Raw genomic sequence first — 18,050 nt, forward strand, 5'->3', positions numbered from 1 at the left:
TTGCATTCAAATCACCCCTGACAAATGGCCATCCAGCCTCTGCTTAAAAGCTTCCAAAGAAGGAGCCTCCACCACACTCCGGGGCAGAGAGTTCCACTGCTGAACAGCTCTCACAGTCAGGAAGTTCATCTTAAGAGTTGGAAGAGACCTCCTGGGCCATCCAGCCCAACCCATTCTGCCAAGAAGCAGGAATATTGCATTCAAATCACCCCTGACAAATGGCCATCCAGCCTCTGCTTAAAAGCTTCCAAAGAAGGAGCCTCCACCACACTCCGGGGCAGAGAGTTCCACTGCTGAACGGCTCTCACAGTCAGTGAACGGCTCTCACAGTCAAGACCATTTGTTTCTGGAGCAAGTGCCACATGTCCTCAGGCCCAAAAGCAACCCATTTACTACAACAGGACAAGAAGGTCAGATCTCATTTTGGGAACAAAGCCTCGACTCAGGGAATACTTCCCCAACAATACGCAGCCCCCAGAATCCATGCATGGCCCATGGCAGATTGTCCTTCCCCTGCCCTGAGAAATGGATAACATCAGTGTAATGGTGACGATAAGTACAGCATGGAGAGGGCTCCAACAATTCTTAGCAGTGACTCACCAGGAAGTCTGTTCATGTTGACACCTTGGGCCGAGAGTCCTATCCCCATGTACCTTCAAACAAACAGAATTCTGTTAGTTCAGTAAACAAGGAATCAATCAAGTAACCCCACACAGTGCTGCTCTTCCATATTGGAAGCAAATATAAACAGGAGAAAGTCAAAGTTATCCGTTGTCGTACTCCAGAGCAGAATCCCCTCTGACTTCACACACCACACCAGCTGGGTAAAATCAGCAAGCAGTTTATTTATGATTATAAGAAGCGCAAAAAGGAATCCAATCGATATAAAAGGAAACAGAAACACAGAGTCTAAAGACATCCGTGAAATTACGCACTAGAATTCATAAACAAAACAGAAGCAAAGGCACTTGAAGCCATGAACAGAGCATAAACTATTTTTGTACTGTTGTGGGCATCGAATTGTGCAGTTTTGTAAACCGCCATGAGTTGCCCTCGAGCTGAGAATGGTGGTATAGACGCATAGTAAATAAATAAACAGAGGCATATTCCATAGGTAGACCCTGACACTGGGAACTTGATGTGAATTTGACATTGCTTCAACTGAAGCAATATTTTTCACTAATCACTGATAAATCCTGCCCTAATTCCCAAATAGCTAGGAACAGATTCTTTCTTAATTTCGGTTTCACTTCCAACTTCTGTTAAACTCTAGTAAATTGTCTTAATTGTTGTATGGACTGTCTTTGTTTACTGAAACATCTTTTCTTGTTCAAGGCCTCACTCCCCTCATTAACTTCTGCACCGAGGAAATCGAAATCAACTTTGTTCCTAGATAACGGATCATAGAACTGTGGTGCAAAGCCTTTCTCAAGCTCAAGACCTTAAGAATCCTCTTGCAGCAACTCAGGCTTCTGTGACCGGTCCTTTAAACTCCATTCAGGGCATCCATTGTAGCAACTTCTCTGGCCTGTCATCCCCAGATCCGGGCCCAGAAACCGGGTCAACATCCTCATTTCCTTCAGTAACATGAACATGAACATCATCCCCATTCCCAACATGATCATCAGGCACAATCACAGGCTGACAGACCTCATCAGTAAGTGGAGCTTGTGATCAGATTTCTTCCAGAGTCAACATAAATGCCTTGGTCACCTGGCCAGACAGCCACTGGGAGAGCAGCCACTAGCCTGATTGTTTTCTTTAAAAAGCAAAACAACTGCAACATCCGGAGAGGCCCTGCTCGTGATCCCACCTGCGTCGCAAGCGCGTTTGGTGTGGACACGAGACAGGGCCTTTTCCGTGGTGGCCCCCTGACTCTGGAACACCCTCCCCAAAGATCTTAGACAGGCCCCTACACTGGCAGTCTTTAGAAAGAACTTGAAGACCTGGCTGTTCCGATGTGCCTTCCCAGAACAGGAAATCTCCAATACCAAGTCCCAGAAGCACACCGCACACTGCACTTGCCCTATAAGCCTTATATACCACCTGTCACATCAGCACTTTTAATCCTGTACCCATTACTCTGGCCCGGCCCAGTTTTATTGTGTCTTAGCGTATTGTTTATTGCTTGTTGTTTATATTGCTTTAATTGTTTTCAATTTGCCTTAGGTTTGGTATTGTTATTTTGTTGTGTTGAGGCCTTGGCCTTTGTAAGATGCATTGAGTCCTTCGGGAGATGCTAGCGGGGTACAAATAAAGTTAATAATAATAATAATAATAACAACAACAACATAGAACTAGTGCTTGAACTATTGAGTATGAAACCCATTTCTACTGTTGTTAGTTGGGTCTAAGCATTCAGATATAAAAAGCTGTGTGTCATAATTGGCTAAGAGTTGTGTTCAATGACCAGCTCAATTCATCTTCAACTTGGCTCTGTGACGCTTCCAATTCAGAATCATCTGGAAAAAGTCCCTTCACAGAAGAAGCCCCACACGGGCGATCTGTCTTCACCAGGACACAAGATACGTCCTTCTTCCGTGACTAAGCAAGCGTCCCTGCCTGCCAGATAGTTTGCGTGAATTATCTCTAACGAGCAGGAGTGATCTCTGTCCCTGCCAACCAGGGCTCCCACCACTGTTTGCCTTTTTATGCTGCAATGTTTGACCGTTGAGCTTTGTGGTTCTCCTGGGGGTTCAAGTCTAGGAAAAGGAACGGGTAGCTTTCAGCTGCCGCTGCAAAGAGAGTTTGGCCGTAGACATGGAAGTCCTTGCTCCAAAAGGTCTTCAAAGGGGGAGCTATGCCTTACATAGCCCAAGATACCTAACTGACCGCTTCTCGACCTATGAGCCCACGAGGACTTTGAGATCTTCCAGGGAGGCCCTGCTCTCGATTCCGCCTGCGTCACAGGCACGTCTGGCGGGGACGAGAGATAGGGCCTTCTCGGTGGTGGCTCCTCAACTGTGGAACACCCTTCCCGTGGACATCAGGCTAGCTCCCTCCCTGTTGATATTCCGCAGGAAATTAAAGACCTGGTTCTTTAAGAAGGCATTTGAACAAGAAGTGCAATAATTGATAATTTGACCATAGGAATGGAACAACGGAAATGATATCGGATTGTGGGTTTGACGATGAGACAACACGGAATGGCTTTTCTAGTAATGTTTGATGTTTTTGATTAGGATGTTTTTTGATAATGATAATGTTTTTGATAATGATGAATTATTTTTACACTATGTCTTGTATTTTGCACCTGTTTTCTATGTTGTACACCGCAATGAGTCGCCCCTGGGCTGAGATTGTGGTATATAAGCGCAGTAAATAAATAAATAGATAGATAGATAGATAGATAGATAGATAGATAGATAGATAGATAAACTGCAATCTTGCATTTAATTCCTTGCCCATTTTAGGCCAGGGCTTCTAAACTAGGGGTCTCTGTAGAATTCTGTGAGAGCCAGGCAGGCTTTGCAAGAGGTTGGGATTGAAAACGCCCGACTGCTGGACAAGTAAGGTGGGGATCTGCACTCCCACCCCATTTTGCACAGGAACCAGATGCTCAGCCATGCCTGCCTCCGCCATTCTCCTGGATCATCCTGCTTGCTTGCCTCCCTCCCTTCTGCCGATCCAGTTCCGAGCACCATTCAAAGTGCAAAACCCTATACGGTTCTGGCGCAGCGTATCTGTCCAAACGCATCTCCTTCTACGTCCCGCCTTGGAGTTTAAGATCTTCTGGGGAGGCCCTGCTCTCAGCCCCACCTCTACCACAAGTGAGGTTGGTGGGGATGAGGAGCAGGGCCTTCTCGGTGGTGGCCCCTCACCTGTGGAATTCACTCCCTGGGGAAATTAGGTCATCGGCATCCCTCCTCTCTTTTAGAAGGAAATTAAAAACATGGATTTGGGACCAGGCTTTTGGGTAATCTGGCAGATAGACAAAGGACAAGCGCCGACTAGAATTGATAGGATTTGACAATGTGGAGTGAATTTACAGACTCTGAGCTGGCGAACGTTGAGCACTAGATTGGTTTTATTGATTGTGATATACAGTATAACTTGATAGTTTTAATTGTTATATAATTGCTACATGTTTTATTTTGTTGTTGTTGTTGGCATCGAATTGTGCCTTTTGTAAGCCGCCCTGAGTCCCCCCTCCCTCGGGGGTTGAGAAGGGCGGGGTAGAAATGCACGAAATAAATAAATAAATAAATAAATTCTGGCGGGTCTCAAGGAGCTCCCACCCCATTCTCTCCGGCTGCAGAATGAGAAGGAGTAGGTTGCTCTGAGTTTTCCCGGGCTGTCTGGCCATGTTTCAGAAGCATTCTCTCCTGGTGTTTCACCTCATCTATGGCAGGCATCCTCAGAGGTTGAGGCCTCTGGTTTATTTACTCTCCTGATTTTAGAGGGTTTTTTTGAAAATATTGGTAGCTAGATTTTACACTGTTACACTGTTTAGCCGGTATGGCACCACCTGACATCCGCCGGGAAGTAGCAGCCAATAGTGAAAGGACCAAGGCAGAGACATCTCCAGCTCATCCCTTGTTTGGGTATCAGCCAGCACGTCAATGACTTAAATCCAGACATAGTTTTCTAAGAACTATAGAGACACTCGCTGGAACACCTCAGCAAGCGAGAGTCCAAAAGTGGCAGGCTCAAACCCAGAACCTCAACCAATGGCTGATACCAAATGAGAGACTCCCCGCTGGGCACACAAAGGACTGGGTGACTTGGAAGGCACTGAACAGACTGCGCTCTGGCACCACGAGATGCAGAGCCAACCTTCAGAAATGGGGCTACAAAGTGGAACCCTCGACATGCGAGTGCGGAGAGGAGCAAACCACTGACCACCTGCTGCAATGCAACCTGAGCCCTGCCACATGATGCACAAGGGAGGACCTTCTTGCAGCAACACCAGAGGCACTCCAAGGGGACAGAGACTGGTCAAAGGACATTTAATCAGCTACCCAACTCACACATTTTGTATTCTGTATTTTTGTATTTTGTCTGTTTGTTTGCTTTGCTCTGTTAGAAGTGTAATATAATTGACTGGTTGCTGATGACTTGATAAATAAACAAATAGCTAGATTTTGTTCAGTTTCATGGTTTCTTCCTTTCTATTGAAATTGTCCACATGTTCAGGACAGCAAATAGGGAACAACAGCAAAAAGCAGGGGAAATCCAGACAAGAACCAACCAGGGCCAGCTAACACATCCCAACAAAGGATTCTTCCAGGCAGCAACCAGCCAGGCATTGAAGCTGCAAGGCATTAAATGCCAATCAAGGTGGCCAACTGCAGCATTCACACTTGCCTCAAGCAGACAAGGGTTCTTTCTCCCACCCTGGCCATCATTCCACAGATATATACACCTCACTTGCCTAGTTTCCAACAGACCCCTCAACCTCTGAGGATGCCTGCCATAGATCTGGGCAAAATGTCAGGAGAGAATGCTTCATATGAAGAATCCAATCACTTTATAAACACTGCATTGCAGAAATTAAGTGACAGTAACACAGATCATTATATGAATAGCTCATCCTCTTCGAAAGAATGGCAGTTCTCACAGACTGGCATAAACACTCCCTTCGCACAAGGCTATTTCTGGGCACAACAAACTAAGAGAACTCTCCAGCCATCATGCTGTGACACACAGCTTTATATAGAAGTCCTATCAAGCTATCTCACTCCCAAGAATACCATGGGACAGGGCTACTACTAGTCCCATTGCAATGACAGAAGGTTTTGACTCACTCCATTGGGAGATCATTACTTGACAAATTGACAAAGCAACAACGACATCACAGCCAGGTTGCAGCACTAATACTTTGGTTACAGTTAAGTAAAAAGGTGAAGGTTTCCCCTGACATTAAGTCCAGTTGTGTCCAATTCTGGGGGTTGGTGCTCATCTCCATTTCTAAGCTGAAGGAGCCAGCATTGTCCGTAGACACTTCCAAGGTCATGTGGCCAGCATGACTGCATGGAGCGCCATTACCTTCCCACAGAAGCGGTACCTACTCATCTACTCGCATTTGCATGTTTGCAAACTGCTAGGTTGGCAAATTAAAAATGAGAGCTCACCCCGCTTCCCAGATTCAAACCACCAACCTTTTAGTCAGCAAGTTAGCAGCTCAGTGGTTTACATGACCATGCTAGAACTTTATATGAACTTTATATGTGCTCCTACCTAAAAAAACCAACCCACAACCCAGCAAATAAACATACCAACTGTACAGTTATTGCATGAAAAGACATACTGTACATATTGCTTAAAAATAAGTTCTTTGTTATCAAATCAACTGTCTCTTGTCACCAAATCTGAAATAAGCACTGTAGTATATATTGACTTATAGAAGCATGCTCAAATGGGGAGGCATGGGCGCATAAAACAGCTTGCTTCTTGTAGGAAACCACGCAAAAACATATAACCCAGGAACACCGTCTGGGATCTGTCTCCTTTGTTGGGAACTGCCCCTTGAGCCACCTTTCCGTGCCTGTATCGCTCCTTTGAGCTACTGCTTGAGCCAATGTCCATCCGCTTTTGCTTCTTATTGCAGATAACGGGCACTTTGCTGGCATGAACCCATGACTTCCGTAATCGCCCACCACTGACATTCAGAAGACTGGTTTTCAGCGGTCAAGACCAAACTCCTTAGAGACTCTTCTTGCTTAAGAAATTCATCACCAGAACTCTGGCACCTGGTATTATGTTCTACGTCTGCCCTAGGCACTAGTCATTCAATTTCAACAAAATACAACCTGAGATCCTTAGGCTATCCTGAATAATATCTTATTTTAAAATATATGTCAAATGAAGTGATGAATATAATCCCTGAAAATCCCTTTAACACGGTAATGGCATCGCTCAAACTTGTTACTTTTCTTTTTGAAGGCATGTTCTAAGTCTCTATTTTACCTAGATTTTTAGCCCTCATTCTTCGAAGTACTACAACAACCTGTGTGTGGTTCAAGGGGCCCTTTGATTGTAGGTGAACTATAAATCCTAGCAACTACAACTCCCAAATGTCAAGGTCTATTTCCCCAAACTCCACCATAGAATCATAGAATCCTAGAGTTGGAAGAGACCTCATGGGCCATCATCCAGTCCAACTCCATTCTGCCAAGAAGCAGGAATATTGCATTCAAATCACCCCTGACAGATGGCCACCCAGCCTCTGCTTCAAAGCTTCCAAAGAAGGAGCCTCCACCACACTCCCTCCGGGGCAGAGAGTTCCACTGCTGAACGGCTCTCACAGTCAGGAAGCTCTTCCTCATGTTCAGATGGAATCTCCTCTCTTGTAGTTTGAAGCCATTGCTCCCTTGCGTCCTAGTCTCCAGGGCTGCGGAAAGGAAGCTTGCTCCCTCCTCCTCCCTGTGGCTTCCTCTCACATATTTACACATGGCCCTCATCATGTCTCCTCTCAGCCTTCTCTTCTTCAGGCTAAACATGCCCAGCTCCCTAAGCCGCTCCTCATAGGGCTTGTTCTCCAGACCCTTGATCATTTTAGTCACCCTCCTCTGGACACATTCCAGCTTAGAGTCAATCTCTCTCTTGAACTGTGGTGCCCAGAATTGGACACAATATTCCAGGTGTGGTCTAACCAAAGCGGAATAGAGCATGGGTAGCATTACTTCCCTAGATCCCTAGTGTTCACATTTGGGCATATTGAGCATTCGTGCCACGTTTGGTCCAGATCCATCATTGTTTTGAGTCCACAGGGCTCTCTGGATGTGGGTGAACTACATCTCCATAACTCAAGATCAATGCCCACCAAACCCTTCCAGTATGTTCTATTGGTGATGGGAGTTCTATGTGCCAAGTTTGGGTCAATTCCATTGTTGGTGGAGTTCGGAATGCTCTTTGATTGTAGGTGAACTATAAATCCCAGCAACTACAACTCCCAAATGACAACGCCAATCCCTCCCCCAACCTCTCCAGTATTCAAATTTGAGTGTATCGGGTATTTGTGCCAATTTTCGTCCAGTGAATGAAAATACATCCTGCATATCCGATATTTACATGACGATTCATAACAGGAGCAAAATGAAAGTTAGGAAGCAGCAACGGAAATGATGTGATGGTTGGGGGTCACCACAAAAAATGAGGAACTGTATTCAGGGGTCACGTCATTAGGAAGGTTGAGAACCACGGGCCTAGGGGATCTGACTATTTGGGAGCAAAACAGGCTCTCCTCCCTCACCCCCAATTTTTACTCCATTAGTAATATTAGAAACCCTGGCTTGTTTAAATCTGAGATGTTTTGGATTAATGGACCAATGAGGTAAAAATATGTCATCACAAACATGAAATATTGTCAAGAGTAATGTCTAATTCCCTGAAGGTATGGAATCCACATTTAACACAATCATACAGTCGCTTCTGATGTTAGTTGCCCAATTAAAAAGATGAATAAACATGAGTGTATATAAGCCAAACAAGTGAATTCTGAACATAGATTATGTGCTACAGGAATTTATGCTTTGTTACATCTTTTCCAGAATCTTGTGACATCAAGTATATTCTAACATGGAGGACAAGTACAAATAACCCATATTTTGTTGGCCTGGTGAAATGAATAAATGGATCCAGTTTAAACCAGGAATTTAAATCAAGAGTTTAAACACAAATTAGTTGTTGTTCCAACATCAAGCATCCCAGTTTCTGAACAGTTCTCTCTAGTTTTCCACAAATGATCAACACATCTCTCAGTGACAGCTGCCTAGGAATTCTGCATCTGTGATTTGAGTGCAGGAAAAACAGAACATTGTTATGTATTTACTACTGTTTTTCCAAAAAAAGCCTAATTGAGAACCAGGGGCTTTTCCAGACAGGCCTTATATCCCAGGATCTGATCCCAGGTTTTCTGCTTTGAACTGGATTAGATGAGTCCGCACTACCAGATAACCTGGGATAAACACAGTCAAACCTGTGGGTCATTGGGTTTCTTCAAACATGAGCTAAAGTGCCAAATAACAATGGTCGACAGCATCACATGACCATAGTACATTACTCCAGGTCACAAGCCCATGTAAATAGCCATGTTTTTAGGCTCAAACAGAAGATTTGGGCTAATGTAATCTCTCTAAGAGAAATTACTGGAGAAATTACACTGCTTAGCCGGTATTGCACCACCTGACATCCGCCGGGAAGTTGCAGCCAATAGTGAAAGAACCAAGGCAGAGACATCTCCAGCTCATCCCCTGTTTGGGTATCAGCCAGCACGCCAACGACTTAAATCTAGAAATAGCTTTCTTAGATCTACAGAGACACTTGCTGGAACACCCCAGCAAGCGAGAGTCCAAAAGTGGCAGGCCCAAACCCAGCACCTCAATTCATGGGTGATACCAGATGAGAGACTCCCCCCTGGGCACTCAGAAGACTGGGCGACTTGGAAGGCGCTGAACAGACTGCGCTCTGGCACCACGAGATGCAGAGCCAACCTTCAGAAATGGGGCTACAGGGTGGAATCCTCAGCATGCGAGTGCGGAGAAGAACAAACCACTGACCACCTGCTGCAATGCACCCTGAGCCCTGCCACATGCACGATGGAGGACCTTCTTGCGGCAACCCCAGAGGCACTCCAAGTGGCCAGATACTCGTCAAAGGACATTTAACCAAATATCAAATTTGCAAAATCTGTGTGGGTTTTTTCCCCTCTTTTCTTTTTCTTTCTAATCTCTGTGTTTGTTTTGCTCTGTTAGAATTGTAATACAATGGTTGCTGATGACACGACAAATAAATAAATAAATCTCTCTAGGGAGGGCATTCCAGAGCCAGGGAGCCACCACCGAGAAGGCCCTCTCTCTCGTTTCCACCAACCATACCTGTGACGGGGGTGGGACTGAGAGAAGGGCCTCCCCAACAGATCTCAAGACCCACATCGGTTCGTAGGAGATGCAGTCTTGAAGACAGGTTGGACCTGAAGCATATCTCAAGAGTTCACAACTGCTCTTAATTGTATGGATATCAAATGAGTTCTACATATAGCCTTCTTTTCGCACTCAAAATCATTTTTTCCTGTTTTCTTCTCCCAAACCCCCTTTTTTTCCTCCAACAGAACAGCATAAATACCAAATTTCATTATCAAAAAACCCAGACTAAAATAAGAAATCTGGAGACAATAAGATTAATCAAAACCTTTCGCAATGATGAACAAACTGGAGTCTTTCTCCTATGGATTGAGGAGTATGGATATGCAGTCCTCACTGCCTAATACATTTTACTGGTCACCTACAGAAGCACCAAGCACAAGCCACCTCTATCATTTGCCTTGAGAAACTAGTAGCAGGGAATCCTGACATATGACTATTTTCAATAAATACATAAATAAACAACAGCTCAGTTACACTCAGCTCTGTGGAGATTTTTCTCCTATAGACACTGCCATGTTAGATTTCCTTCTCAACGCTCTAAACAAGCCACACTGGAATGTTAAGATGCAAGCTTGGTATAATTACACAACAGCCAGCAAAGAGGGCAACATTATAAGGATGCTTCATCTCAATATAGATTACTAGGTTGGCATTTCAATGACAGGAAGTCAAACTGGTTTTTTTAACTTGAACTAGAGCTGAATCATAAGTTGTATTTTACCAACTGAAACACAGAGAAACACTTTTCTGTGCTTCAGATTTAAACTGTCAGTCTCTACTTTAAAATTAAACTGGAACAATAGGCTAAGCTACAGAGAACAACCATGTTTTGCCCTAGATCAAACCTGCCAAGACTCCCCGGTCTAGTCTAAGTGCAAGCACTGGGGCCAAACTTCCTGAAAAACACAACAGGGAAATTGCCTGGGGTGGGCCAGAAGCACGTACTTACCCATCTCTACCTTTACTGACGATCTTCACTTCAAAATAATAAATACCACAGGCTGCAGGAATGGGATGGGTAGCCCTGACTGAGGCAGCATCCTTGTGATTTTTCCCATGTCCTGGAAAAAAAGGAAAAGGGTGTTTTTGAGAACACTTTTTATCACATTTCATCAATTGTAAGACACCATCAGTTCTAAGATGTACCTTAATCAACAAAAATACATAAGATGCACCTGCAATACTAAGACACAGGCCATTTTTAGAGATGGAAAAAAGTGCATCTTAGAATTGAAGAAATACAGTACTTCGCCATGATAGTTATCAAACTAGAACAGAACGGAGCAAGAATAATTTTTCACTGAAATTCAGAAAAGGATGCTTCTCTGCTTAAAATAATAATAATAATAATAATAATAATAATAATAATAATACTTTATTTGTACCCCACTGTTTTCTTAGATCTACAGAGACACTCGCTGGAACACCTCAGCAAGCGAGAGTCCAAAAGTGGCAGGCCCAAGCCCAGCACCTACATCCGTGGGTGATACCAGATGAGAGACTCCCCCCTGGGCACACAGAAGACCGGGCGACTTGGAAGGCGCTGAACAGACTGCGCTCTGGCACCACGAGATGCAGAGCCAACCTCAAGAAATGGGGCTACAAAGTGGAATCCACGACATGCGAGTGCGGAGAAGAGCAAACCACTGACCACCTGCTGCAATGCAACCTGAGCCCTGCCACATGATGCAACACCAGAGGCAACACCAGAGGCACTCCAGGTGGCCAGATACTGGTCAAAGGACATTTAACCAACTACCAAGTCTGCAAAAGCTATGTGTTTTCTTTTTAATCTGTGTGTTTGTTTTGTTCTGTTAAAATTGTAATACAATGGTATGGTTGCTGATGACACGATAAATAGAAATGTAATACAATGGTATGGTTGCTGATGACACGATAAATAAATAAATAACCCCGCTACCATCTCCCCATGTAAAATAATGGGCCCCTGCACTGCCTCTCTCTTTGTAAAGAAAGAGAGGCACACGGACCCCAATCGGATGGCCATGAGGCAAACTATTGCCGTTTCCAGGGGAAGACAGAAGGAAGGGTAAAAAGCCTGGGTATAAACCAAAACAAACGTCCAGCTCTTGCTCAAGCCTCACGTCAATTCCTCGCAGCTCTCAAAACAGAGCAACACTTCATAACTCAACAGGTAAGATAAAGCACCTGCGTCAAACTCAAGGCCCAGGGCCCAAATCCGGCCCGCAATGTCATTTTATGTGGCCCTCCAGATGCCAGACGAATAGTCCTGTATTCCTCCTCCGTAGACATCTTTATCAGAGTTATTATCATTAATTATTATTAACTTTATTTATACCCCGCAAAATCTCCCGAAGGACTCGGTGCGGCTTACAAAGGCCAAGGCCGCCAACAAACAACAACATACAGATACAACTGTAAAACTCATAAGCAAATAATAAAACATCAAGCAAAACCAATAAAACACTAAAAACAATGACATCATGACGCATTTAAAACCTAAAAGCCGGGCCAAATGTAAAGGACAAAATTTAAAAGTGCGGAACTTGAGAGGAGGAATGTAGAAGTTTTTTGGAGGTAAGTGCAATGTGCAGAAAATCCTAAAACTAACAAAGTGCATTTGGGACATGATGCCGGGAGTTTCCTATTCTGGAAAGGCACACTGGAACAGCCAGGTCTTCAGGCTCTCCCTAAAGATTGCCAACGTCGGGGCTTGTCTGATGTCCTTGGAGAAAGAGTTCCAGAGTCGGGGGGCCACCACAGAGAAGGCCCTGTCCCTCGTACCCACCAAACGCGCTTGCGATGCAGGTGGGATCGTGAGCAGGGCCTCTCCAGATGATCGAAGGGAACGTGTGGGTTCATATATGGAGGTGCGGTCACGCAGGTAGTTGATGGGAGTTGAGGTATGGTAATATCTAGGAGGCTGCAGTTTGTCCTGTTTAGCCAGAATAGTGGAATTTTAATTTAGACACAAGGTTTATGGATCTGATGTCTGAAGTTAAAAGGCCCTTTAACCTTTCCCCAATCTCAGAGCCACTAATGCCATGGGTCTGAATTCCCACTATCCCCAGTCCTCATGGCAGATATTCAAAAGTGATGGGAGTTGTTGTTCAATAACATCTGAGGACCCAAACTGGCTAAAACTAAAAAGACTGACCATTCTGTGTGTAAACATATATAGTTGTCTCTCTATATCAGGCATGGGCAAACTTCGGCCCTCCAGCTACCGGCTGTTAGGAATTGTGGGAGTTGAAATCCAAAACACCTGGAGGACCAAAGTTTGCCCATGCCGGCTCTATATCCAGGGATTCCCCATCCATGGACTCAATGGCCCTTTGAAGGCAACTATAAGGCTGATGTGGCTCTTGATGAAAATGAGTCTGACAGTTCTGGGCTAAAGCCTTTCCAGTTTGATTCAGATTCTCACACAGACGGCCTTGATCCCGGGAAGGCCTCGTCCTCTGCCCGAGCCGCAAGGAAGCCCAGACATGCCATGTCTCTCACCGCCTTCGCTCCTGATTCTTAAATGCCACCTAGGAAGATCCCTCTTTCACGGGGTTATGAAATTAACTCCGCAAAACAAAGGTGTGTGGTTTTGTGAATGATAATAATAATATTCATTTCTTATGGATTGAGGTGGGGTACAACATAAATCAAAACATATCAGCATAAAATGCATACATACATACATCGTGGTGTTATTGTCCAATGTTTATTGCTATTGTTTAATGTTTATTGCCTTGTTTTATGAGTTTATTTATTGTTGTATTTGTTATGCTGTTGTTTTACTGATGTGTTGGGCCTCGACCTCTTGTAAGCCGCACCGAGTCCTTCAGGAGATGTTAGCGGGGTATAAATAAAGGTTTATTCTTATTCTTATTAAAACACACCATTATAAAATACATACACCAAAACACAGGGTAGAAAGATCAATCTACAGCAGCCACAGAGTGCAAGTCCAAAACTCATGATTGAAAGTTTGAACTGCTAGGTTGGCAGAAGCTTGGGCTAACAGCAGGCGCTCACCCCACTCCTGGATTCGAACTGCCCACCTTTCCTTCAGTCAGCAAATTCAGCAGCTCAGCAATTTAACCACTGTGCTACTGGGTCTTCTTGTGGGAGTTGGCATCCAAAACACCCAGAAGGCCGAAGCTGACCCATGCTACAGAGAACAACAATGTTTTGCCCTAGCTTGTGTAGCACCACGTAAACCCAAGGTTCCCAGTGTATTCACTTCTATCTTCGGGCCCTCCAAATCCAGGATGGGGCGCAGCTGGAGTTTTAGACAAAGCCCTCCTGACCTTGGCATCTCCCTGGGCTGACATTTGGGCCCCTTCCACACAGCTGCATAAAATTGAACTGGATTATATGGCAGTGTGACCTCTGAATATTTTATTTATTATTTCACACATTTCTACCCCGCCCTTCTCCCCACAAAGGGGGACCCCTCGGGGCGGCCTCGCATAAGCATCAAATGATGCTATCAACATATACACCACAAGAATTACCATTGAAACAGTAAAAATCATTTTAAAACATTATACAAATTCAGTAAACAAATTCATTTAACAATAAATTAACGTGCCAATTAAAACCAAGACCAAGCCAATGTCACATATGTCCAAAATTTCCTTTCCTATTGATGCTGCCTCTAGTCGAACACCTGGCCCCAGAGCCAAGTCTTCAGTTGTCTTCTAAAGGACAGGAGGAAGGTGGTCAACCTGGTGTCCTTAGGGAGGGAGTTTACAGACGGGGGGGCCACTGCCGAGAAGGCCCCGTCCCTCGTCCCCACCAACCACGTTTGCGAAAGTGGTGGGATCAAGAGCAGGGCCTCTCCTGACAATATTAAGCTTCGTGATGGTTCATAGCAGGAGATACGTTCGGACAGGTAATCTGGGCCAGAACTGTGCAGTGGTTCTCAACCTGGGGTCCCCAGATGTTTTTGGCCTACAACTCCCAGAAATCCCAGCGGGTTTACCAGCTGTTAGGATTTCTGGGAGTTGAAGGCCAAAAACACCTGGGGACCCCAGGTTGAGAACCACTGATTTTGGGCTTTAAAGGTTAAAACCAGCACTTTGAATTGGTCCCCGAAGCTAATCGGCAGCCAGTGGAGCTGGCACAACAAAGGAGTCGTATGTTCCCTGTACGCTGCTCCGGTTAACAACCTGGCTGCTGACTGTTGGCCTAATTGAAGCTTCCAGAAGTTTCCAAAGGCAGCCCCACGTAGAGAGTGTTGCAGTAGTCTATTCAGGATGTAACCAGAGCGTGGACCACCGTGGCCAAGTCAGACTTCCCAAGAAATGGGCGCAGCAGCTGGCGCACAAGTGTTAATTGTGCAAAAGCTCTCCCGGCCACTGCCGAGACCTGGGGCCCCAGTGGATAACCCAGTCCAAAGGAGATATTGTGGGACGATCTGCCTTGATATTCTGGGATACAGGGCTGTGTGGATGGGCCCTTGGAGCAAGCTGTGGACATTGCAGGGCCCTTCCAAGGCAGGAAATGCCTGAAGGTGGGTGGCCTGAGCCCACCCTCTGATCCTGTGGGATGTCCTCCTGCCTTGATCTCCTGGGATGACCTATAGGGCCGTGTGGAAGGGCAGATGCCTTCACTGTGCCTGGTTGTGACCCCCAGGTTGTGCCAGTTGGCTTTTGTATGATATTGTTTCTAGCGCCCACTTTTTGCTTGATGTTCAGGCAGTGCTTCTTGTCCATGGCGGCCTAGGCCGGCATTGTGGGATGATCTGCCTTGATATTCTGGGAGACAGGGCTGTGTGGATGGGCCCTTGGAGCAAGCTGTGGACGTTGCAGGGCCCTCCCAAGGCAGGAAATGCCTGGAGCTGGGTAGCCTGAGCCCACGCTCTGATCCTGTGGGGTGTCCTCCTGCCTTGACCTCCTGGGATGATTCATACTGAGCCGTGTGGAAGGGCCCCATGTCTCTCAGGAGAGCAAGCCAGGAAAGGTTGGGTGGTCTGAGTCCCCCCTCTGCTCCTGTGGGATGTCCTCCTGCCTTGACCTCCTGGGATGATTCATACTGAGCCGTGTGGAAGGGCCCCATGTCTCTCAGGAGAGCAAGCCAGGAAAGGCTGGGTTGCCTGAGCCTACCCTCTGATCCTGTGGGATGTCCTCCTGCCTTGACCTCCTGGGATGACCTGTAGGGCCGTGTGGAAGGGCAGATGCCTTCACTGTGCCTGGTTGTGACCCCCAGGTTATGCCAGTCAGCTTTCGTATGATCTTGTTTCTAGCGCCCACTGTTTGCTTGATGTTCAGGCAGTGGTTTTTGTCCATGACAGCCTAGGCCGGCATTGTGGGACGATCTGCCTCAATATTCTGTGTGGATGGGCCCTTGGAGCAAGCTGTGGACCTTGCAGGGCCCTTCCAAGGCAGAAAAGGCCTGAAGGTGGGTGGCCTGAGCCCACCCTCTGATCCTGTGGGGTGTCCTCCTGCCTTGACCTCCTGGGATGATCCATACTGGGCCCCATGTCTCTCAGGAGAGCAAGCCAGGAAAGGTTGGGTGGTCTGAGTCCCCCCTCTGCTCCTGTGGGATGTCCTCCTGCCTTGACCTCCTGGGATGATTCATACTGAGCCGTGTGGAAGAGCCCCATGTCTCTCAGGAGAGCAAGCCAGGAAAGGCTGGGTGGCCTGAGCCCACGGTCTGATCCTATGGGATGTCCTCCTGCCTTGACCTCCTATCCTGGGCCGTGTGGAAGGGCCCCATGTCTTCCAGGGGGAGTGGACCCCCCCCCCCCCCAGACCAGGTTGACACCCTCCACCGGCGGGCTCGGCCCTTAATGGGTTCCCCTCCTCCTGCCCACCGGGCTCCCTCTCCCCTGAAGCCCAGCATCCCTGGCTCCTATGCGGGGAGGCCCTTCCCTTGCGGCCTACATTTGCTACCTTGCTACCTTGGAGCAAGCTGTGGACCTTGCAGGGCCCTTCCATCTCAGGAGAGCAAGCCAGGAAAGGCTGGGTGGCCTGAGCCCACCCTCTGATCCTGTGGGACGTCCTCCTGCCTTGACCTCCTATCCTGGGCCGTGTGGAAGGGCCCCATGTCCTCCAGGGGGAGTGGACCCCCACCCTTAGTGGGTCCCCCTCCTCCTGCCCCCCGGGCTCCCTCTCCCCCTGAAGGCCAGCCCCCCTCCCGGCTCCTACTACTACTTCCCTTCCCTTTTGGGCCTACCCTTGTAGTGTACGCGGAGGTTCCCCTGGGAGAGGCCGATGTAGTTGTACTTGTCCTTGGGGCTCCAGGCGCGCGGGAGCGGCGTCTCGGCCAGGTTGACGGCGGGGTAGAGCCGGCGGAGGCGCTGCCCGAGCTCCTGCTGCTGCTCCTGCTGCTGATGCTCCTCCTCGGGGGCCGGGGGCGGAGCGGGGGCCAGGCCGGAGCCTCCCCCAGGGAAGCTAATGCTGCCGCTGCTGCCGCTGGTGGGGGCGCCCGCGTCCGCCATCTTGGACCCTCTGTTGTGTCAGCCGCGGCCCCGCCGAGCCCGTCTCCCCGCCCGGCCAATGGGAGCACGCCTCGGCCACAATGGCGCCGAAAGGCACGCTGGGAAAGCGGGTTCGCCGCCCATTGGCGCCCGGCGCTGCCCTCACGGCGGCGGACTACCACTCCCGAAAGGCACCGCGCGAGGCAGGGATGACGCGGGCACGTCGCGCCGCGCGCCGGAACAAACAGTCCCCTCGGGGAGGCGCGCGGGGCGGGGCCTGTTGCCATGGCGCCGCGGTGTCAACACTCTCTCCTTCCTTCCTTCCGGCCGAGGCCGCCGCCGCCATGGACAGCCGCGCCTCGGGCTTCTCTGGGTGAGTCCGCCCGGAGGGAGGGAGGGCTCTGGATGGGAGGATCTCTAGACCAGGCCTGGGCCTACTTGGGCCTTCCCTCCAGGGGGTTTGGACTCCAACTCCCACCATTCCCCACAGCCGGTAGGCTGTGGGGAATGGTGGGAGTTGGAGTCCAAACCCCCTGGAGGGAAGGCCCAAGTAGGCCCAGGCCTGGTCTAGAGAGTAGTTAGAGGGGAGGGCTTCAGTAGGCATGGGCCAGCTTGGGCCTTCCCTCCAGGTATTTTGGACTCCAACTCCCACCATTCCTCACAGCCTCAGACCCCTTCCTTTCCCCCCTCAGCCGCTTAAGCAGGGTGTCAGTCAGGCCTGGGCAAAATTGGGCCCTCCATCTAATTTGGACTCCGACTCCCACAATTCCTAACAGTGTCAATCA

At 47.8% G+C, this 18,050-nt stretch overlaps 2 protein-coding genes across 6 annotated transcripts in view; one reads left to right on the forward strand and one right to left on the reverse strand.

The window, feature by feature from the left end:
* Positions 1-17,331, reverse strand: part of RANBP10 (RAN binding protein 10) — a 54,214-nt gene extending 36,883 nt beyond the window's left edge. For both annotated transcript variants that reach the window (XM_060787824.2, XM_060787823.2), the window contains exons 1-3: positions 17,022-17,331; positions 10,816-10,927; positions 601-653 (exon numbers count right to left, since the gene is read on the reverse strand). In XM_060787824.2, the coding sequence (XP_060643807.2) occupies positions 601-653; positions 10,816-10,927; positions 17,022-17,286 (430 nt within the window). In that variant the 5' untranslated portion in view covers positions 17,287-17,331. The remainder of the gene's footprint in view (positions 1-600; positions 654-10,815; positions 10,928-17,021) is intronic.
* A 222-nt stretch (positions 17,332-17,553) lies between these two features.
* The window catches only part of TSNAXIP1 (translin associated factor X interacting protein 1), a 32,310-nt gene continuing 31,813 nt past the window's right edge, over positions 17,554-18,050 (forward strand). For all 4 annotated transcript variants that reach the window (XR_010910277.1, XR_010910278.1, XM_060788152.2 and 1 more), the window contains exon 1: positions 17,554-17,638. Coding sequence is in view for 2 of the 4 variants with exons in the window: in XM_060788152.2 (XP_060644135.2) it covers positions 17,610-17,638 (29 nt within the window). In the remaining 2 variants the exon portion in view is untranslated. The remainder of the gene's footprint in view (positions 17,639-18,050) is intronic.

Source organism: Anolis sagrei, chromosome 8, assembly GCF_037176765.1.
Source record: "Anolis sagrei isolate rAnoSag1 chromosome 8, rAnoSag1.mat, whole genome shotgun sequence".
Lineage (NCBI taxonomy): Eukaryota > Metazoa > Chordata > Lepidosauria > Squamata > Dactyloidae > Anolis > Anolis sagrei.